At 39.1% G+C, this 24,276-nt stretch overlaps 1 protein-coding gene across 1 annotated transcript; it reads left to right on the top strand.

The window, feature by feature from the left end:
* The first annotated feature begins 402 nt into the window (after positions 1 to 402).
* Positions 403 to 23,991, top strand: napgb (N-ethylmaleimide-sensitive factor attachment protein, gamma b). The gene is made up of 12 exons (XM_052022973.1): positions 403 to 682; positions 2,641 to 2,708; positions 5,009 to 5,093; positions 6,916 to 6,933; positions 10,710 to 10,740; positions 12,200 to 12,309; positions 13,501 to 13,567; positions 14,771 to 14,841; positions 16,299 to 16,377; positions 19,308 to 19,387; positions 21,261 to 21,390; positions 22,792 to 23,991. Exons 1-12 carry the CDS (start codon positions 630 to 632, stop codon positions 22,936 to 22,938), a joined length of 939 nt encoding a protein of 312 aa, XP_051878933.1. The 5' UTR covers positions 403 to 629; the 3' UTR covers positions 22,939 to 23,991.
* Positions 23,992 to 24,276: the final 285 nt, after the last annotated feature.

Here is a 24,276-nt window from a genome sequence, read left to right as displayed (position 1 = left end):
CATTGCCCCTGTGCATACGACAATAAACTCGACTTTGAATTTTGATTGCAATCACGGTGACTGAGCCTCTAAAGCTGGTGTTGAGCTTCTAACATTTTTTAAAGAAACAAATGCGTCCCAGATAAAACAAAAGCACCACACCATGTTCGGAACAAGATGTTGCATAACTGCCCTGCTGAAAGCTCAGCAGACAGAAGAATGCTGTGCACTGGCTGCACCCAGTGCAACGCTGCCACAAGTGACTGGAGAGACAATCCCGGGGGGGACGTGTTTGCGCCTGCGCAGCTACCGGGGCCAAACCTGCCGGATCGGTTTGCGTCATCGGAGAGGCTGTCGAAACTCTCCCCAGCGCGCCTGCGCGGTAGTGGGGCTACCGGCAGGCGTGCGCTTGCGCGATTTGCCCGGGTTGGCCGTGCGGTCGGTTTCTGCGCCTGCGCACTCTGGTGTCGGCCCGTCATTAATTATTTACACCTGGTTGCGCCAAACCGCTGTGGCGGGCTCGGTGGTATCGTGAAGAACAAGCGGCCGGGCTGCACTCTGTGTCGGTAGGACGGGGGGGATTTGGTTGTCCTGTCCGCATACCGTTTTATTTTTGAGCAGGTGTTAAGGCCCACATAGGAGAGAGACGGATGGCTCAGAAGATAAACGAGGCGCTGGAGCACATAGCGGCCGCCGAGAAATGGTAAGCGAGTGAATTCTCTGCCGGTGATCGTGGGGGCGATTACTGTCCTTTCGGGCTGGAGGCGGTTTCAAGCGCTTCACGTCAACCGAAGTCACCGACAGACGCCGGCCTTGTCTGCCCCTCTGCCGGCGTGCAGCATTCTGGGAGTTGCAGTCCATTGGGGGGGTGGGGGTCAACTGCCAGCGTCCCGGGGCCGCCTGCACACTACAACTCCCATGAAGCTCTGCGGCCAAGCCTCCCCGTGCCCGCCTGCACCGTCTCCACTCGGTGCAAAGGAGGGAAACCGTATGTTCGTCCAGGAAACCAGCGCCAGTGTTGCACCTACCACCTGCCCCGTGGGATGGTAGCTATGAGCCAGCTCTGAGCACATTGCAAATATAAACACAAGACTCCAATCAGTTTCACAAAGGTTTACCATAACTACTTCTGTACTGTCTTGATTAATAAAGACAAGGATCCCATAAGGTTTTTATTGGAGGTCCCACCTTGTCGCCCTCACCTTCAATGGAAGCATGAGAAGGCCTTTCGGCCCCTCGCAGCTGTCCGCCATTCAATGTCTATTGATGATCTTGTACTTTGGTATTACTCTCCTGTGCTTAATCTCTTGCCTCCTGATTCTGATAATATCTAAAATCCTTATTGATTTCTTGCTTGAATATACTTAGTGTTTATAATCTATAATTATACTCCACAGCTATTTTGGTAGAAATTCCAGGTATTAAATACCTTCTGGGTAAAATTATTTCTTGTCTTGCGAAGTTGATACCCTGGTTCTGGATATCTCAGGCAGGGTAAAATGTCAATTCCACATCTATGCTGTCAAACCCCATAAGAAATTTGTATTCCTCAATGAGATTCTCTTCTGTTCTGCTAAATTTGAGAATACAGGCCTAGTCTGCTTGATTTCTCATTGTATGACAAACCTATCATCCCAGGAATTAACCTGATGAGCCTAAACTGCACACAAGCTCTATTGGAGATGTATCCTACCTTGGTGAGAGATACCAGGCCAATAAACAACATTTTAGATGTGATCTTACCTGGGCCCTGTATTTAAAGTATGACATAGTATTCAAATTCTCATGAAATAAGGGCCAACATACCATTTGCCACCTTAATTGCTTGCTCAACCAGGAGGAAACTTTTAATGATTCATGTACAAAGATACCTAAGCCCCTTTGAACACCAACCCTTTCAACTTGTTACCATTTTTTTCTACCAGGGTAAAGTCCTAAGATTTTTCCAAGTTATCTTTCATCTGCCATGTCCTTGCCTTTTCACGTAACCTGTACATGGCTAATCTAAAATCGGAGACCTCCCAGTTTCTACATTCCCTTTAAAATTTGAACTATTTAGTTCATAGCAGTTTTCCTCATTCTTCCTCACTTCATTTTACTTGGTTACTTTCTCTCAGTCAAATGTTTGCTAATTTGTTTGTCCATGTCTCCCTGAAGTCTGTTTATAACCTCAGTATTGTTTACCATATTTCTAAGTTTGATATTGTCTCCAAATTTTGAAATTATGCCCTTGCCCAAATTCAGAACTTTAATATATTTTTGTAGCGGTTGCTACCGCGAAATAAAACAAAACGCTAGTCGATGGATCGTCAAACAAGAACTGGTTTATTTTCTCGCCTTGCGCGGGCCTTTTAAGGGAGACTGTTCCCGGCCAATGCAACCGGCAATGACGTAAGTACTACGTCATCAAGTTTTTCCCGTAGGCGGGTTCTCCCTGTCGCTCGGGAAAGACGAGGCCCGCCGCCACCTTGGGCCTCGTCGCTCCGACGCCGCGCGACCCGACTGTCGAGCCGGTTTGCCTGACCGGATGGTGAGTCGCTACATTTTGAATAATTTTCTTTAGTATTTCTATTCAATGCTAACTTCAGTCTAATACAAACTTGTTCTTGTAATGAAAGTATGTTAATGCAATTTTTAATTTTGATCATGTTTTATTTCCAGTCTGAAAACAGGCTTTTTAAAATGGAAACCGGATTATGATGGTGCAGCATCTGAATATGCAAAGGCAGGTAAGGGAGAAGTATCTTTACATCTGACATTAATTTGTGGGAGCTTGGGTTGATTTTATCAAAAACTTAATCCTTTACCATGTTATGTATTGAATCCTTTTACAATGAAAGTTGCATGTTCTTCCTAGCCATACATATACCTAAATCTAAAATGCTCGCTTTTCAGGCCTGATGTTAAAGTTTTAGAATTGAAAAGCATCTTAAACCAAATTGCTCGGATAAAATAAATGAACATTTGTAGCTTCTAATCTATTTTGTGTAATTTACACAGAATGTGCCACCGTTCTTTGAGAATTGGTTGCAGGAGTTTTTTTTTTAAGTGAAATTCTGTTTGTGAACAAAGGTGGATTGTTGAAGACTGTACTTGAGGAATGTGTTCATTCATACTTCAGCTGCTTTATTGCCACGAGAATTGCGTTAATTATAGGAACAGAGAAAATCGTCTTGTTCTGGATTTCTCATAGTTTTTTCAGGATAAATCTGTTTGCTGTATTATGTGTGTGGCAGTAAAGTCTGAAAGTAGAGTGCCGTTATAATTTAAGGACTTTGATTTAAGGAAAATTGTGATTACATCATGATTTTCCTATTTCAGAAGAGTTAATTGAGGTAAAATTTCATTTATATTACACTTATGCAATGCTGGCTCTTCATAAATTAAACAGACCTAGACAGCAAATTCTTCAGAATGAACTCTGTTCCATTCTCCAAATTTTTTTCTAAAATTATAAGATGACATTGTTAATATATGAAAGGAAATATTGTGATGTAGAAACATAGAAAACCTACAGCACAATTCAGGCCCTTCGGCCAACGAAGCTGTGCCGAATGTGTCCCTACCTTAGAAATTACTAGGCTTACCCATAGCCCTCTATTTTTCTCAGCTCCATGTACCTATCCAAAAAGTCTCTTAAAAGACCCTATCGTATCCGCTTCCACCACCATTGCCAGTAGCCCATTCCATGCACTCACCACTCTCTGAGTAAAAAAAAACTTACCCTTGACATCTCCTCTATATCTACTCCCCAGCACCTTAAACTTATGTCCTCTTGCGGCAACCATTTCAGCCCCGGGGAAAAGCCTCTGACTATCTACCCGATCAATGCCTCTCATCATCTTATATACCTCTATCAGGTCCCCCTTCATCCTCTGTTGCTCTAAGGAGAAAAGGCTGAGTTCCCTCAACCTGCTTTCATAAGGCATGCTCTGCATTCCAGGCAGCATCCTTGTAAATCTCCTCTGCACCCTTTCTATGGCTTCCACATCCTTCCTGTAGTGAAGGGACCAGAACTGAGCACAGTACTCCAAGTGAGGTCTGACCAGGGTCCTATATAGCTGCAACAGTACCGCACAAATCCAGCAATCCAGCATATTTTTGTGTAAAGCACAATGCAGCATATTTTTGAATTATGCCATTTAATAATTTGAGTGCACGTATTGCTACTGTTTCCAACGTGATAACATCCTTCCTTAAATAAGGAAGCCAATTCTGTGAGTACCTGACCTCACTAATACCCCATATAAATGAAGCACAACATCCCTACTTTTATGTTCATTACCCCTTGCAATAAGTAATAGCTCCTAGTTATTTGCTAAATTTAGCAGACAGGCTGATAAACACTAAAGTGTGAAAAAGACCAAGGTGCCTCTTGAAAAATGAATGTGATATCATTAAACATAGTACAGAAGCTGGCTGCCACCCTGCCTGAAGATTCTTCAGCAGAGTCTAGGAGATTGGCAATCTTAAGCAATGTTGCCTGACCCCAGGGAATTGGTGGGCATCAACTTCCCCCAGTTCAGATTCATTCTGAGAGACAGGAGATTGCAGATGCTGGAATCTGGAGCAAAGATGCGCTGCTGGAGGAATTTTAGTGGGTTAGTAACATCTGTAGAGGGAAATGGAGAGTTTGTGCTTTGGGTTGAGACCCTTCATCTGGACTTCATCAGCTCAGATGAATGGTCTTGACCTGCAATGTCAACTGTACCTTCCCCACTGCAGATGCTGTCTGACCCACTGAGCACCTGCAGTAACTCATTTTTTGCTTCAGATTCTTTTTTTGTTTCGGTAAAACTCTTGTCCTATTTGAGATGTATGAGCATTCTGCAAGAGGTGGTTGTCCTGGATTCTGTATTGCTGTGGTGCATGTTGGGGTGGGGGAGGGAGAGTTGATTAAATTAATTATTTGTTTTGTATAATTTTTTGGTTAACTCCTACTACATCTCCACAAAATACCAGAATAAAGTAGGATCCTTTTTCATATTTTTTTTGTATGTAACTCCCTGTTGTATCTGTTTTGGTGTAGCTGTTGCATTCAAAAATGCAAAGCAGTATGACCAAGCTAAGGATGCCTACCTAAAAGAAGCCGAGTCACATCAGAACAATAGAGCGTATCCTTTTATCAGGCTATTGACAAGTGACGGGTCAGCTCCTTGAAGGAAACCAATTCTTGATTTTTTTTTTCCCCAATATACTTTAAAGTATTTCTTGCAAATGTACTTTGAGGTAATTTTAGTTTTTAAGAAGATTAAAGTTGTTAGAGAATGTTATGAATTCTTTTGTTCTGTACATAATTAGTTGAATTTTTGTGAGGGACCTCCTGCATTTCCACTGCTAAGTAATTATAAGGGTTGATTCTGAGAGGCTCTTTCCTCTGGCAGGAGAGGCTAGAACTTGGGGGAAGAGAAGAAATATTTGTTTTTGGAATTCTGCGTTCCAGAACAGTGTGGATACTCTGTTACTGAATGTAGTCAAAACTGGGACGGATAGTATATTGGACTCCAAGGGAATCGAGGGATAGGGAGAAAAAATGGAGTTGAGTTAGAAGATTGGGTATTTTCAGTGTAATTGTTCAGTTGGATTTTGTATTTATGAAGATTCAAATTTAGTTTTTAGTCAGTCCTCCTTGGAGGTTCTTGGTGCTAGGACATATTTTGTTTACATTGCTGATACCTTTTGGAACCAGTAGGTCCTCCTCTCTGAACTCCAGCTGAAATTGTCAGACTTGGCTCATTTGTTGGACTTTGCCCCTGAATTGGAACATTGAATTCACAGCCCATTCTGGTAAATGAAATGTATAATGGATTCAGAAGCAAAATGCTGGAAATCTGAATCACAAACAGAACATATTGGAAATCAGCAGCACCTGTGGAGAGAGAAACAATTGGCGTTTCATTACAATGACCTTTCTGCAGAGCATTGGTCATAGAGTCCTAGAGTAATACAGCACCCAAACAGGCCCTTCGGCCCAACTCATCCATGCCGATCAAGGTGCTAATCCAAGCTAGTCCCATTTGCTCTTTTTGGGCTAATATCCCCTTCCTATCCATGTACCTGTCCAATGTCTTTTAAATGTTGTATTATACCTTCCTCAACCACTCCTTCTGGTAGCCCACTTACGCACCACCCTCTGCATGAAAAGTTGCCCCTCAGGTCCCTTTTAAATCTTTCCCCTCTCGCATTAAACTTAAGTCATCTAGTTTTGGATTCCCTTTCCCTTTGATCTTGCACATCTCTACAAGGTCAGCTGTCAGTCTCCTATGCTCCAAGGAATGAAGTCCTAGCCTGCTGGGAAAGCCTGCGCGCGGGAAGGTCAGGTGACCCGCGCGGGAACTGTAGCGCGCCCCTGTCATTCATTCGACTTCGGATTTCAAACCAGCGACTCTGTGTCTTCATTTCGTAGTGTGTAGCTAGCCGCTACAATAACATCATTCATGGTAGAACTGGGAAACTCCATGATGTGCTGGCTCACATTTATCTCTCATCTAATACTTAAATATAGGAGTTGGTGACTGAAATCTTAAAGATAGAGTAATACAGCATGGCAACAGGCCCTTTGGTCCAACAGGTCCTATTTGCCTGCATTTGGCCCATATCCCTCTGAACCCCTCATAGATTTTGAGTTGCATCAGAATCATTTTCAAATTTGTAACAATAACTATCAATGAAACTTGCAATATACATTTCAGGGCACCTTGGCTGAATAAAATAAACATAAATTTCAGATTTGAAGTATGCTGTTAGAATGACTGTGAAGTGCTATGAATTAACTGGGTTTTGATTTTCAGACTAAAACTTTGTGAAACTAACACAAAATTTAATTTTTATAAGAACTGGATGAAAAATTGGTCTGATGAAATCAAATGAATCTCTGTAATATGTCTTTGTTATCATTACTTTTATTCATCTTCCTTAACTGTCTACTCATTCCAGTTTCTTCCATGCTGCTAAGTAAGTAAATTTCACTTATTTTCAGTGTATCTCAGAACTGTAACTATAAATGAATAAAATTTAGATTACATAGTGAAGTTGTAGTACTTTCCAAATCAGATCTTTTTATTTGCATTTTGGTTGGATTTGTAGGTAATGGTAAAAATACCAATATCTAAAAAGAACAGAACATTGATCTGAGTTTCTATTTTGCAGACCTCAAATTTGCCAGAATTTCATTTGCACTAGACTCTATTAATTCATGGGATGTAGATGTTATTGGCAAGGTCAGCAATTGTTACCCAATTCTGTTTCTCCTTGAGATTATAATCGTGAGCTGCTGAATTCCTTGTGCTGAAAGTACTCCTCAGTGCTGTTAGGTAGGGAGTTTTAGGATTTTAATGCAGTGCCAATGAAAGGAAGGTGATACAATTTCAAGTAAGGATGGTATGCAACTTGGAAATGATGGTGTTCTAATGTGTCTATCCACTTTCCAGGTGGTAGAATTTGCTCATTTGGGGGCTGCTGTTAGAGACCTGTTGGGCATTAGCTACTATTCATCTAGTAGATGGTAGACACTGAAGCCACTGTGTATCAGTGATGTAAGGACTGAATGTTTAAGTCATATAGGATGCCAGTTAAAACAACTGCTTTGTTCTGAGTGGTTTTGAGTTCCTTCGAGGTGTTGGAGCAGCATTCATTGTGGAAAATGGAGAATATTTTGTTAAATTATTAACAAAATAATTGTCTTTAACAGATATTGTCTTGCAGATGATAGCAAGTCATCACAGAACACTTAGTTTCTGACTGCTGTTGTAGCCTCTATATTTGGGCGGATGACCTAGTTGGGTTTCTGGTTGATGGTGAACCCTGTATGTTAATGTTGTGGGACTAGATAATGCTAATGCATTGATTGCCAAGGTGAAGTCGTTGGATTCTCCTGTTGGGTATTGTCTTTGCCTGGCACTTGAGTAGCCTAACCATGAATCCTGTCCAGGTGGGCATGAGTGCTTTGCCATCTGAAGTGTTGAGTTGGACTAAAGATGCAGCAATCATCAGCAAATGTCATATCACTTCTGACATTTATCTTGGGGGCGGGGGGGGGGGGGGGGGGGGAGTGCCTTAAGATTGTTTGGCCCAAAAGCATTTTCAAAGAAACATTTGTGGTGATTGGCTTCCAATAGCTGCAGCCATCTTCCTCTTTATTAGGTATGATTTCTGCCACAAGAGATTTTCCTCCAATTCCCATTGACTTCAATTTTACTAGAGCACCTTGATGCCACAGTTGGTCAAGTGTTGGCTTTATGTTGAGGACAGTTATTAACACCTAACCTCTTCTTTGAATAGTGGCTGTAATGAGGTGTAGAGCCACTAAATTCTGACAGAGTTCCAAGTGAGAATCATAGAATCTTTACAGCCCAGAGGAGGCCATTTGGTCCATCAATTTGATGGACCAAATGGCCATCAATTGGCCATTTGATCCATCAATTGTAAATCAATTTGATCTTTGAACCTTATCTTGATGTACTTTGTTTAAACCTATCCTGTACACCTCTATGAATTGTCCCCCTAATTTGTTCCAAGAAGAACCCTAGCTTCTCCAGTCTAACCTTGTAGCTGATCCTTGGAACAATTCAAGTAAGTCTCTCTTGCACCTTATCTAGGATATTCATTTTCTTCCCAAAATTTAGTGACCAGAAATGTATACAACAATTCTGCCCTAGCCAGTGTATTATAAAGATTTGACATAATCTTGCTGCTTTTGCACTCTGTCTCTATGATCTCAGAATCCTGTTGGCTTTACTAACCACTCTCACCAGGTGCCACCATTTAGAAAGGTCAAGGGCACCTAGATCCAGTTCCTGAATATCCTTTAGAGCTCTGTTATTTTGTCTGTAGTGTCTGTCTTCATTCTTTCTACCTAAATGCAGCACTTCGCACTTCTCAATTGAATTTCATCTGTTATTTAGCTGCCCAATCTGTCAACCTCTCTTGTCCTCTTGCAGTCAATTACCACTGTATACCTGGCATTTTTCATACCTTCCAGGTTTTAATGTCATCTGAAAACTTTGACATTTTATGCCATACATCCAGGTCAAAGCACCATTAAGTATTTTTTTTCACAATCCAATGGCTCTAGTGCAGATCTCTAGGGAAATAGCGCTGTTGATCATCTAGTCAGAAAAGCGCTGTTTGCAACACACACGAAATGCTGGAGGAACTCAGCAGGTCGGGCAGCATCTATGGAGGGAAATAAACAGTCGACATTTTGGGTCGAGACCCTTCATCAGGACTGGAAAGGAAGACGGCAGAAGCCGGAATAAGGTGGTCAGGGGGAGGAGCACATGCAGACAGGTGAGAGGGAGAAGGTAGTGGGGGGAGAAGTAAGAAGCTGAGAGGTGATGGGTAGAAGAGGCAAAGGGCTGAAGAAGAGGGAATCTGGCAGGAAAGGGCAGTGAACCATGGAATAAAGGAAAGGAGGTGGGGGATAGAGAGGCAGGTCATGAGGGTGGGGGAAGGGGTGGGCATGTCATGAGGGCGGGGGATGAGGAAAGAGAAGGGGGCCACAGGAATGATGAAATGCAAAGGAGGAAAAAGAAGAGGAAGAGTTCTTTAGTTTCCTCCTCCAGTAGACTTTTGTGTGCTATCACTGATACCTTATTCCAGGAGCCTCAGATTTGCTAACTTTTATGTAAGACTTCGTTAGATGCCTTCTGAGATGCTACGTGCACTTCCTTTGTCAACCTTCTGTTACCTTATCAAAATTTATCCTGTTATTTTCCATTAGCTGTGCATAACATGCACTCATGTCATCCTTTTTTTTCTATTACTGCAATTTACAGAATTCTCTTTCCTGGTTTTGCACATTTGGGAACTCTGATCCCTGTAACCCTGTAGGCTTACAGTGATCACTTCATCCCACAGGTTTTCAGCCGAAGAAGTTAGTAGGTGCTTTCAAAGTATGAGAAACGGGGGAGTTGACAAATCAGTAAATAGAAGAGGGAATTAAACAGGAGAGTCTTTAAGAAATTAAATGCTTTAAATCATTTGTATTTGGTAAATCACTTTAATATTGACATGACCATTCAGTTTATTTGAGTACAGTCAAACCTAGAAATGGACTTCTAGGTTTGACTGTACTTAATTTTTCAGATAAAATAATCTTCTCCACAGAGGTGATGACTTCATTGAAACTGTCTTAAGTCGACTTTGCCACTTCTGCAGATTTGTTATAAAGGGGAAAACTTTCCCTCAAGGCACATTCAATATCAAAATTCTTGCAAAGAAATCTCTTTGGAGTTGTTGATTCCCATTGTTTACAGATCATTCTCTTTAATGGGGAATGTGGATAAGATAATTAAGAAAATGTTTGTAACATAATGCTGGTGCTTTTGAGAGAAATGATGCAACATAAGTAGTTATTCATTAATTTAAATCATTTTGTAATCTTGCCTGTACAACATATTAATGTTGTTAGTCATATTTTTTGGCAAAGTTTGTATCCCCTTCAATCCAGTTATGGTCTCCAAAAGCTATTTGTTTTATTTCAATTATATATTTTCTGCTCAAGATGGGTTAAATTCCTACTTTACTTCTGGCTCCCATTAATGAGATTGTACATACACAGTTATAACAAATGTGTACATCCAGTAGTCTGCTTAGTACTGAATTGGCTATCTTCCTGAGTGAGTGAGCCAGCTTGTTGTACTACACATTTTACTGATATGATGTTAGTTTGCACTGAGGACACAAATTAAGTATTCCCGCACTGTGATTGACTTCCATTTTCTTCACAGAGCTTATGAACAGGCTGGAATGATGCTGAAGGTTGGTTCCTTAGCTACTTTAAATTCTAATAATATTTAAAAAAAAATCAAATCTTTAATCACAGAAAAGCAAAATGCATTTATTTTTAATCAAAGTGGTAAGAATATTTATTTCAACTATAAATAACATGGGAGCTTTGCAATATAAGATTTCTGTGAGTACGTTGTTATTAGCATGTTATTGTTTATGGAAGTAAACTATTCTTTCATTTCTTCTAAAGGAGTGGATCCTTGCACTCTTAGTTTCAGATAGCATTTGACTATATGAATAGTCAGAGGTTTATTTCTTGTATCAAGCTGTCCAAAGAATATTTATTTTTTTACCACATATTAAGTTGATTACCAGAAAGTTCTTTGTCTCTTACAAACATAATTTATTGTATTCATCAAACAATTCTTAAATTTTCGACATGGAACTTAAGCTTTGAATAGCTGTAAATGAAGATGGACTCTTCATTTTAAGAGCCTGTCATTTCTCTGAAATGAAAACACAAAATGCTGGAAATATTCAACAAGTCCACATCTGTGGTGAAAGAAACTGAATTAGTGTTCCAGCTTGCTGATGTTTCATCAGAACTGGGGAAATGTTTTCCTTCCAGCATTTTCTGTTTTATTTTGGGTTTTCTGTATCTGCAGTATTTGGCCTTTAGATTTCGTGACTCTTCTCTCCTTTTGCCTGAAAGATTGAAAATTTAGGTATATGTTGCTCATGGATACTGAGAGTTCCAAATGCGTGACCACATCTTCACCACTTTATAAAATACGTTGATATTCTTTTCTCTGATTTGCTGTCATTAAGTAACTGTAAAGAATATTATGTAACATTTTCATGTTCTGATTGTCCAGCAAAGCTTATTTGAAGAGTTCTTATTTTAAAGTTCTTGGGAACGTTTACTGCTGGTTACCCTGAAAGTGGTAATCCTTCAAGCAATTGGCATGGAACAGAAATCACATAAGCTTGAAGGACATTCGTTAACAAGTTAGATTTTTTTGATCAGTATGTTTGCCTAATCATATTGTCAGACGTTAATTTGGATTCACGATAGAATGGTGTGTTCTCCACTTGCCCGATGAATTATTTATCTGTGAAAATGCTGTTGACATTTCAGTGAATGCCCAGAAGACTTGTATTGTGGATGGAACAGCTTTTTTGAACTAAGGTTATTAATGTACATGTTGACATGGATTGACTTGAATATGATTATTTTAGGGAGACAAATAGTGATTTTAGAATGATAGAATTTGGGAATCTGCTACAACATAATTATTTATAAAAGAATTTTGTTAAGTATTTAAGTACACAAGGGGAATAATTCGCCCCTTACAATTACTGGATGTGGGATCCCATCATTAATTCCCAAATTGTACTGTATTGCATAGATTGATAGTTACATTCACCTATCTATGTTAATTGCAGCATGCCTAATGAAACATGTGTATAATAGAATGTTTTAAAATAGGAAATGCAGAAGTTGCCTGAAGCAGTTCAGCTCATTGAGAAAGCCAGCATGATGTTCGTAGAGAACGGAACACCTGATACTGCTGCCATGGCGCTAGACCGTGCTGGAAAGTAAGAAATTTAAAGCCATAGCAATTGAACAATTCATAATTCTGTAACGGAGATTACAACCTCCAGCTTCTGTATGGAACCCTAACAGGAGAAATATGCACCACTGCAGTGTACGTTTTACATCCACGTTATCCTCTTGTGTACACACAGTGGCTTATTTTTCACAATGCAATACTTTTTCCATTGTACAAATTGTTTGCATTGCTGCAAGTGCATCTCTGCAAATATCTTGATGCAAGTTCTGAGTAGTGCCAAAATATAGAGAATATAAAAAGCCATTTGGCATTATTATTTATAAAACTTATTTCTAAATACCTGTTTAATATGACTGCTGTACTTTATTCTCCACAAATGGACTACTCCTCTGTTCTACTTGAGTTGGTGGTAATATGGGATTGTGACCCATTCCACAAACAGGATGCAATCTAGCCTGACTGCAGTACAACACCAAAGGAGTACTTCAATGTTGCGTGTACTGGCTTTCACATATGATATTGCCAGGGCCCTATTCATCCTTGCAGTTTCAACAACAGTCAAGAAGCTTGGCAACATCCAGGGCAAAGCAACCTGATTGCTTGGCAACCCATCACTACTTTAAACATTCATTCCCTAAGCCATTGCCATACAGTGGCTGTAATGTGTGCCATCTGCAGAGTGCACTGCATTTATTTACATAAGATACTCTAATAACACTTCCCAGACCCACAAGTTCCACCATCAAGAGGGACAATGGCAACAGGTACATGCTTCCAGGTTGCTAGTTCCAAGTCCTGGAACTCTCTTCCCTATAGCACTGTGGGCATACCTTCACCAGAATAACTGCATTCTCAAGGGCAGTTAGGGCTTTGCCAGTGATGCCCACATTGCGAAGAATGAATAAATAACATCTCCCAGCCCCTGACACCATTTGAAACCCGTTCATGACTGCAGAACAAATGTAATTATCTACCCGGTTATCAATCTTCCACCTCTAGTTTCTCCTGTTTTGTTTCCTTGTCTTACTGTGAGCCCCCAACAGTTTTTATGTGAATCTCTTCCATGTGCCTTTCATTCTTCCTCTCTGAACTGAATTAGATTGGTCCCATTGATAAAAGAGCAGTGCCACAGAGCTACCCGCAGCCTGTATTGATATATTTTGTCGTGGACAATCCTCAATTGTGTTTTAGAAAAAATGTTTTTGTTCTGTTTCAGGCTGATAGAAAATGTAAACTTGGAAAAAGCTGTTGACCTTTACCAACAAGCTGCCTCAGTATTTGAGGTAGGTCGTGGATAACTAAATTGATTGTTTGAATTGCTGATTTTTGTTTTTTTTAAATTGTCTATTTATTTATTTTCAGCAGCAAAACCAAAGGAAAAGAATCAAGGATAGATAATAGCTCATTATAGGGTTCTGCGTACAATTCTTATCACTGTGTTAATTGGTTTGAGCAAGGATGGCAGACCACTAGAGTGCGTATGGAGGAAATTTTCAAGGATGTTGCCAGGCCTGGAAGTTTTTAGTTGCAGAAAATTGGCTAGCTTGGGAAACTTTTCTTTGGAACCGAGAGCAAGGGAAATTCAGTGAAAATTGAGAGGCCTAAATGTGATTAGTAAGGGCCTTCTTTCCCTTAACAGAAAAATCAGTAACTAGGGTGATATCATTATTTAAGAGAACATTTATAGAAGTAACATCAATTGCATGGTGAAAATAATGTAGAAGTAGACTTGAGTATTGTAGGCAAAGAAGATTAAGAAGCAATTTGGTGGATGTGTATGAAAGCTGATTCAATTTGCAGATAGTTAGCCCAGTCTTTGAACATTTAAAATCTTGAGCAAAATTATGAACAAGATGCTGTGAAGAAAAGCACTTTTATTCCAAAATATATAATCTCCAATTCACTGCCAGTGAGGGTGATGGCAACAGACTCGGAGTCTTCAAACAGGAATTGGATAGGTTTTTGAGAATAACTTCCAAGGTATTGGGAGAAGAGGGGGAACGGGACTAACAAGATACACCTATTAATAGCCAATATCGACTTGATGGGTCGACTGACATTCTGTGCCATAACAAAATTCTATAGGGTAGACTCCTTGGTAGAATTTAAGAGTGCTTGGGAAGAGAAACCATTGTTGGAGGTATTTGGCTGTGATTGAATAGTTAAAGGTGAAAACAAAGAAGAACGCATCGAGCTGGAGATCAGAGAAGAGGCATGGTGAAGGATGGTGTAGCCAACTGTGTCATAGATTGCAGAGCAGTCCAAGTATTATAGTATACTGCAATCACAGGCACAGAATGCCATGGCTGCTTCCCTGGAAAAGGAAGGTTAGGGACGTCAGTAGTAAGCTGAGAAAATCCATGTGTTTATATAAAAAAAGAAATTACTTCAGTACATTATTAGTGAAGGAAATTGCAAGAAGTTGAATTTATGTAGCTAGCTACAATATGTTGCCTTTGTAATGTAGTGGATTTTTCATTTGATAGAATGAAGAGCGTCTACGTCAGTCTGCTGAATTGCTAGGAAAAGTTTCAAGGCTGCTTGTCAGGGCTCGGAGGTAAGAGCTTTTTCCAATACTATGTTTACCTGGCTAAAATGACTCAATGAACATTGTTACGGACTCGGTGAAAGTCCCTTTAAGATAGTGTGTGTGTGGCGTGCTTACGTCAATAGAAGATAAAGGATGTAATGACGTTGTTGAAGAAGTCAGTCGAAGAAAGAGAGAGAGAAAAGAGAGAGAGAGACCAGTCTGCTAGTTTCTCTATCAATGGATGAGAAACAATAACTGTGTCTGCCACAGAAATCCATGTATGGAAATTGGAAGTAATCCGGTGGAGTTCACTTTGTTGCTGACCTGTAGAAGGAAACAGGTATTTGTGTGTGGATGACCACGATTCGGATGCTTTTCGGGGTGAGGAAGTCACTACCGAGTAAACACTGAAGTGTCGTTTGGGTTCCATTGTGGAACATTTGGATTTCGTAATCACTCTCTCTATGTTTCTCTACATCTACGTCTTATCTTCAGACAACGGTGGTTGTTGAAGAAGCCTTTGCTTATGTTTCACCTTATGGCTTGCGGAACTGAACTTTAAGAACCATTCCTGAACTTGGAGTTTGGGACTTTGCCACACACACACACGAAGAGTTTACTTTTTGGGGTTAATGTTCAAGGTTTAACATTTTTGAATTCTAACATACTAACATTTTTACTTCTATTTTTCGTATTATTATAAGTAGTGATTAATAAAATAGTTTTTAACACTGAATCATGACTCTGTGTTTCGTTTGTTGCTGGTTCGTAACAAAATAAATAAAGAGAAGGATGCTTTCTGCTCATGAAACACCTCTCCCTTTGCTGTATGTGTTTGAAAAAAAGATGTGGTTCTAATTATGTATACTAAGGGCAACAGTTCCATAAAGAAATGTCGGCTATCTCCTTTGTGGTCAGCTCATCTCCTGTGCATTCAAACGCAAAAGTTGGAGACGAGCAAGAGCCCTGCCACTGACTTAAAATTTACAACCTTCTGAATGAAAGAAACTTCTCCCCTCAATCCTAACTGATTTGACTCCTTGATCCTGGAACACTTGCCTAGTTCCAAATTGGCCTTGTGGCATCTACTTTGTCAAGCCCTTCCAGAATCTTGATCAGTTCTCAGTCCTCTAAACTCTAATGCATGCAGGGCAAATTTCTTCAAACATAGTCCTCAAATCCATTACTGTCTGTAGTCTGTGCTACTACTTGGAGTGAGCAAAAGTGAAACATTAATGCCGTATTGAGAACAATGGTGAGGTTTAGTGATTTGTATTAATTAAAAATAAAGGAAAAATGTATGTGGAAAATGAAACCTCCGTGCTTGCTAGTATTTTCAGATGCACAGCTATTAATCATGGGAGGCATGTTCAGAGTTTTACTTGTCAATGTCACAAACAATCATTTTAATGTAAATATTATAATGTAGTTATGCACTTTTAAACATTTTAAAACTGTTGCTGAACTTGTCTTTTATTTTTAAGGCTTGATGAAGCAGCAACATCTCTTCAGAAGGAAAAGAATATCTATAAGGAAATTGAGAATTACCCAACATGTTTTAAGGTGATCAAATAATCTATTAAGATTTTGAGTTATTTTATTTTAATCTTGAGTTTCTTTAATATGTAGTGTAATCATTTTTAAGAGGCATTTAGACGAGCACACGAACAGGCGGGGATTGGAGGGATGTAGACCACATGGAGGCAGATGGGATTAGTTTAAATTGGCATCATGGTTGGCACAGATATCATCCTGTGTTGTATCTATAATCCCATCTGCCTGCATTAGGCACTTATCCCACTGTGCCCTTCCTATCCAAGTACCTGTCCAAATGCCTTTTTAAACATTGTAATTGTATCTGCCTTTACTACCCCCTTTGGCAACTCATTCCAGATAACCATTGTGTGTCAAAACTTACCTCTCAGATCTCCTTAATTTCTCCCCTCTCACCTTAAACCTATGCATCTAGTTTTAGACTCCCCTGGCCTGGGAAGAAGGCTGTCTATCTTAACAATGTCTCTCCTCTCGTAATTTTATAAACCTCAATAAGGTCACCACTCAGCCTCCTACACTCCTGTAGCTATAAACCCAGCCTATCCAACCTCTCCTTATAACTACAGCCGTTCATTCCAGGCAACGTTCTGGTGAATCTCTTCTGCACTCTATTGCTACCATATCCTTCCTGTAGTGTGGCGGCGAGAACTGTGTACACAATATTTTAAATACAGTCTAACCAATGTTTTGTACAGCTGCAACAAGGCATCCCAACTCTTGTACTCAATGTCTTGGCCTATGAAGGCAAACATACCAAATGTCTTCTTCGCTACCCTGTGTCTGTGTCGCTACTTTCAGTGAGCTGTGGACTTGTACCCCAAGGTCTTTCTGTACATAACTGCTGTTAATTTTCCTGCCACTTACTCTGTATGTCCTACCAGAATTTGACTGCCAAACTGCATTACCTTATACTTGTGTGGATTAAATTCCATCTGGATTGCCATATCCTCTGATTTTTCCCTTAGTTTCCAAAAATCTATTCTGGCCTAGTAATATATTGAACAACTGACCATCCATAGCTGTCTTGTCATAGAGAATTCCTAAAATTTACTATCTTCTGCATGAAAAAAGCTTCTCCTCTCAATCCTAAATAACTGGCCCCTTGATTCTGGAACACTGTTGCCTACTTTCAAGCCCTTTCGGAATCTTGGCTGTCTCATTGAGATCAGTTCTCAGTCCTCTGCCCTGCATGCACTGCGGTTTAAACTTCTTCAAACGTAGTCCTCAAACCAAAGGTTACTTGTATTTGGATACATTTCTAACTACACGTATGAAGATACATAAAATAAGAAAAACAAGGCAACATTCTTTGACTCTGAATTTCTTTTACAGAAAGAATAGGGGCATAGAATATTGTACAGGAACAGCAGGTGATGCAAAATCTGCAGTAAGTTTTAGAAAAGGAAGTTAGTTAATATTTAAAGGAAAAAAAAGGAAAGAAAAGTAACAAAGTGGAGTACAGGTCCTCTCCAGATTACAGCAGGATTCCATTTCTGTGACGTTTTCGTAGCCCAAACAGTTTGCAAGTTGGAAATGTGGTTGCGAGCTGAGTTCCCAGCTGGCAAAAGCTGTCTGCAGCGCCACAGCAGCTGGTAAATCCATCTTGCTGGTCTCCCAAACACTCGTTTGTTTACGGGCTGTATGCAAGTCGGGTGCTCGCAACCTATGGAGAACCTGTAGCTAACTGATTGGATAGCCTTTGGATGTTTGGCCGAGCATAATGGCCCAAATGATCTCCTAATTCTCTGTGCAGCAATGGGTCTCCATTGATGTTAGTATACAAATGAATGAAATAGGAATATTTTTCTACTGTAAATCACTAAATATGAGATAAAATTCAGTTGTGGAGGTAATTAAAAAGCTGGGTGGCCAGTCAGGCATCCAGAATAACCCTGCGTAAGTTTTGTTTTTCCCTTTGACTTCAACTTAGTGATTCATAAAAGTTGAATTTAGTCTGGTTCATGGTGGAGTTTAGCGATGGTTAAATGAATAATCTACTTTACTAATATTTTATTTAAACTTTGTCCTCAAAATATATTGCTGCATTAATCTGTTGCACCAGCAGGTTACATTTGTAGTTGAAAGGTACATGACGTAACTATCTTGGCAGAAAAAAGATTAAAAACGTACTTTCTTTATAATTCATTCAGAAGATGTCTAATTACCCTAATTAGCTTTTGATCTGAGTAGTTTGCTAAGCTATTTCAGAGGCAGTTAAGAATTGAACACATTGGTATCGGTTTATTATTGTCACTTGTACAGAGGTACAGTGAAAAACTTGTCTTGCATACCGATCGTACAGGTCAATTCATTACACTGTGCAGTTACACTGAGTTAGTACAGAGGTAAAGACAGAGTCCAAGGAGGGGAGGCTCGTGTCCGTGATGTGCTGGGCTGTCCACAACTCTCTGCAGTCTCTTGTGGTCCTGGGCAGAGCAGTTGCTGTACCAAGCCGTGATACATCCAGATAGGATGCTTTCTATAGTGCATCTGTAAAAGTTGGTGAGAGTCAAAGGGGACAAACTGAATTTCTTTAGCCTCCTGAGGAAGTAGAGGTGCTGGTGAGCTCTCTTGGCTGTGGCATCTACGTGATTTGACATTGCTCAGGATCTGTAAGCGTGCATAGCCCAGATTGGATAAATACAGCAGACTTCCTAAAGGGCATTGGCAAATCATCCGTGCTTTTACAATACTGTAGTATTTTCATGGTCACCATTATGGATGCCAGCTTTTTATTCCAGAACTTATTTAATTAAACTTAAATTCATGTGATGTGAATTTATGTCTCTGCATACTAGTTCAGTAAATTAACTATTATCTTAACCATGACTCTATAGAAAGTTTTTTTTGCTCTTCATGTGTTGGTGATTCATTATAACCACATTTTTCAAGTGTAGATTTCATAAATATTCACAATATCACTACTTTTTTTGCTCTAGAAAACAATTGCACAAGTGTTGGTTCACCTACATAGGAATGACTACGTAGCTGCAGACAAATGTGTTCGAGAAAGTTACAGGTAAGCACTAAAAAAATGTTCTTAAATTGTTTGGTGAGAGGAATAAAATATCTTTACCTGAATAAAACAGACAGCTAGAATGCAGGTCTGTTAACCCATTGGGTTAGTATACCCCACTTTGGTCATACCCAACACAGATTGATAGCTTTGTTAATTGGTTACAAGATTTCTGTGTGAAATGTGTATGAGGAGTTTGAGTCTATTATAATGAGTGAGTAATAAAATGTAATATTGTTACCAAATTAAAACCAATTTTACTTGGAAGGCCTTGACCAATGAAAGTAGTTTGTACCATTATATTTGGTCAGATATTTGTTAAAAGGTATAGGCCCACTGGGGACATATCCTGGACTGGCAATATGGAATGAGTAGTATTGAATGAGTGCTGCAGTGTTGTTAGTGAAGCCTTTTGTTGCTTCTGACTGCTCAGATGGTTGCAACTGGCCTGTGTTAATATTGGGAGAGAAACAGGAACCTTTACTGATGACTTGGTCAAAGTTTGCCTCTTGGACAAAGCCACTGAAAAACGACCACTTGGGTGCTCATTCAAGTGCAAGATTTTTTTTTAATCGCCATGACAAATGTACAAGTTGAATACTTCAGATTGATTTGTTGGTATACAGCATTAACAAAATTTGGGACAATCAAATTGTTCAAGTAATAATTAAGGTAACATGGTTAAAACAGATTACAAAATACCTCATGAGGAGTAAGTATTAGTGAAGTTTTGTGCCTGAAGAAAGAAAGTACTCTATTTCAAGATTCTAGAGTTGTTTGGTTTGATCCAAGCAGGTAATTAAAATAAGACGTGCTGTTCTGTCGTTTATCAGTAAACATACATTTATGCTTAATCAGCAGTTTTTGGCTGTTGACATCAATGGAGGTCATTGCCCAAACAATCACTATACCATATTGCCCCTCATTCCCTTGTAAATAAATATGATATTTTTCCTCTTTAAAACTAATCTGCATACTCACTTTGTGGGGGGAAAAACAGTGTTTGTTCTATATATCTATACAATGAATTTTACATGTGCTCGACCTTCATGGTATCCAGTTAGTGCATTAATATTACTGCTTATTTGCACTGTAAATTTAAACCTCCTAGTTATGGGATATTAATAGTGATACCCATGGGGGAAAATTAAGTTTCAAAAAAAATTCAAAGCTAAAGTTTTTAAAATTGTACCTTTTTTATTAGTGGCTGGAATTGACTGTAAGGAGTTTGTACATTCTCCCTGTGCTGCATGGTTTCCTACTGGTTCCAAAGACCAGTACATCTTTGGAACCAGTACTTCCAAAGACATACTGGCTAGGAAGTTGTGGACATGCTATGTTGGTGCCAGAAGTGTGGCAACACTTGCGGGCTGCCCCCAGAACACTCTACACAAAAGATGCATTTCAGTGTTTCAATGTACATGTGACTAATAAAGATATCTTGTCTTAGGAATTTTACCTTTCTGTGGTCAGTGTGAATTTATAGTGCTTGATAGCAATTTTGTTTGAGTATTTTCAGACTTTTGATGTGACCAAGAAGGCATAGTTTGGGGTAGTGCCATCATTTAAAAATAATAAAAATAGTAATGGTATATTCTAAAATGATGAAAGCCTTAAAGTCAAATGCTATTTTGTGAAAAGGAAGGACATTGTATTTTTAAAAACAAGGTTGGGAGCTTGAGGAACAAGCTTAAGATACAGTGCCAATTTATGTGGATTGGATGGACAAAGCTACATCTCCAACCAAATTTTGAAGCCAACAAACCATCCAGAAAGATGACAAAACCTGATGTTTAATTTCCTTCCCCCTCCCCCAAATTTAGCTTAATGCATCAATAACAGATGTGATTTCTGATCTAATATTTCTTGTTAACAGTATACCAGGATTTAACGGTAGTGAGGACTGCATTGCCTTGGAGCAACTGCTGGAAGGATATGATCAGCAAGACCAGGACCAGGTTTTTGCTATCTGTAATTCAGCACTCTTCAAGTACATGGATAATGATGTAAGTCTGGTTGCATTTCTTGAGTACCATATTAGAATCTGAGAAATAGGAATAGGAGACCACTTAAGGTTGCTCCATCATTCGACAAGATATTGGCCAGACCGTTGCAAGTTCCAGCTTCTCTCTAATACCCAGAAATACAATAATTTCAATCCTGAGTATACTAAACAACCCAGTATCTGCTGTACTCGAGTAGAAAATTCTAAAGGTTATTTCAGTGAAGAAATTTCTGTTTATCTCAATCCGGTTAACCACAAATTCTAAAACCCTTCCTTCTTCTCCCCTCTCCCCCACCCCTTTCTGATCCTCCTTCCATTTGTCCCATTTTTGTCCTAGAAACATAGAAAAACTGCAGCACAATTCAGGCCCTTCGGCCCACAAAGCTCTGCCGAACTAGCGATACCACTGTGCTGTCCTTTACCAGAAAAACAAAGGTCAAAAATGGATGTGTGGCATATTCTCTTAGTAATTAAGCAGAATAAATAAAGCAGAGAGGAAAGAATTCAAGAGGAAAATGAGAAACTGGAATTTTCTGTCCAAGTTGTCTTGTGTTTCAAAGTGACATTTCATTACTTAGGAGCAGTGGGATTTGCATCTAAATGTACACACATCTCTAAAAGTTAGTGCACAGATGCAACAAGTAATTTAAAACATTTATTGAAACTTTGTTTTATCCATTGGGCTGGAATATAAAAGTGAGATATTGTTTCGTAGTCCATCTACAAGAAAAAGTATGTTGGCCTTTGAGACAGTGCACATTCAATATCGACTGAAATTCCAAAGGAGCACTGTACCCTCTGTTCATTTACCACCAACTGCAGGAATGTTTCATGAATGTTTCCCAGATAATAGCCTCTGATATACATAAGTAATTTTAAAAGAAAGCCATCGTACTTTCTAAATACAGTGACCTATTCTAAGAGCTTTGATGTCTACATGAGTATTCTGTGAGACCCTGTGCTCAAGGAGCCCTGATTTATGCAACCGGTCCAGCTAATGTCTCTTGTAGAAAGTGAGGAAGGTGTTACTTTTCCACAATTGATGTCTGCACTTCAAGCCACCTGATGTGACAAGTATCTTCTGTAGTGACTTGGAAGGATCCAGTGGTCTGAAAGTTTCATGTCTGGTGACTCTTAGGTCCATGGGAGTTACTGCCCCTGATCCAGATGTGTTCTGCAGATCATTGTGTAGCAGGTGACATATTCTATTTTACAGAAAGAGGCACCAACAAACCTCTTCTGATAAGTGAGGTCCTTGGTGCAATGATAAAGTCAAAGTGACATCATTATTCCTATTTGTTGTGAATGAATAACTGTGTGTAGAAAATTCAGGGGAAAATATCATTATATAAGGCATTTGAACATTTTTTTATACTTGAGATTATTTGATCTATTTTCCTAGTATGCCAAGCTCTCTCTGAGCTTGAGAGTTCCTGGAGGAGGAACCAAAAAGAAGTCACCTATGCAACAAGAAGCTGGCGAGTCTGCACAAAAGCAGCCTGATGGTGTTGAAGAAGAGGAGGATGACTACTCCGCTGGATTGTGTTAATTGTGGACGAATCTTGTTTGATGTCTCTTGGATTAATCTGAACTGCTATGAAGTGGTGAAGGCCAAAGCTCAGAAGGAATCATTTTCCATCATAACTCCATGCTTGTTTAGTTGTCAGCCTGTAACCTGTGAGATTCTGATTTGTATAGGAATGGTGCAAGTGCTAGATTAATTTAAACATTGTGAAGTATTTAGATTTGACTAACTCTGCATTATAATTTGATATTCTTAAGTGTGCTTTTTATTTTGAAATGTAATCTTGAAAATGCAGTTTCTTTTGGTTCTAAATAGGTTGTTTTAAATCAGTGTAATTAATCTTACTATTTTATAAGAATATTTCCTCAATGTCATGCATCCTAAATCAATGTAATTTATTATTTATTGTATAGGTTCAACAGCAGATTTATCTTCAGTTTAGTAAGACCTTGATTGATGACATGGAACTTTGTAGAAAAAATGCTGAAATATTTCTGTCTGGTTTAATTTTCCAATTAACATTATAGATTTGAAATACTATTGTACAGTTACCAAAAGGATGCTGTATCCTTAAGGCTGCATATCATGTTAGTCTTCTGCATTTATGCCATGCTGTGAGAACATATGCCTGAAAATGAAGTTTGTATATGTTTTCCAATAGAATTCAGTGTTTATGGTTTATCATTGTAAATGTGTATATATAGTCTAATTCAATTGCTGAACAATGGGCATGTTTCAACTATTGTCAATTAATGTATCCTTTGTGACTATTACCAACTTGCAAAAAGTTTATTTTGTAAGTGCATTTTTAATGTTAGTCCTTTTATCTTAAATGAACACTGCCATCAATATCTGCAGTGGCTTTCAGTTACTTCATGATATAAATATCAACACAGGAACAAAATAGTAATTTCCTTGCCTTGCTGCCACTAAAACAAAAATCAGATTTGCAAGAGCCTGGTATTCATTATCTATCCGTATTTGGCAATGATGTTGCAGTGTAAACATAAAGCTGCTTTGTTATGTACACAAGTTTGAAATCTCGTTCAAAGTAAAGTATTCTACACTTAAGTAATAGATTAGTGTTTCATTGTGTTATTTGTGTTTTACTGAGGCTTTTTTAGTTCATGCTGTGCTTGGCACAAAAGGTTTAAAGAAATTTCTGATGAGAAGAGTTCCAATTAAGCTTGTTTCAAAGACATGGAGCTTCACAAATGGAGAACAGATTGATCTAATATTCTTACATTGTCCAAGCCCTTTACATTCAATTCAGTAGCTTGATGAGGCATAATATGATTACTCTGGAGACCCGTTCACCTTTGTTTGACTGATTTGTGAATTAAAACACTGCTCTACAGCTTG

Source organism: Pristis pectinata, chromosome 9 (genome assembly GCF_009764475.1).
Source record: "Pristis pectinata isolate sPriPec2 chromosome 9, sPriPec2.1.pri, whole genome shotgun sequence".
NCBI lineage: Eukaryota > Metazoa > Chordata > Chondrichthyes > Rhinopristiformes > Pristidae > Pristis > Pristis pectinata.
This window is presented reverse-complemented; position numbering and strand designations above follow the sequence as displayed.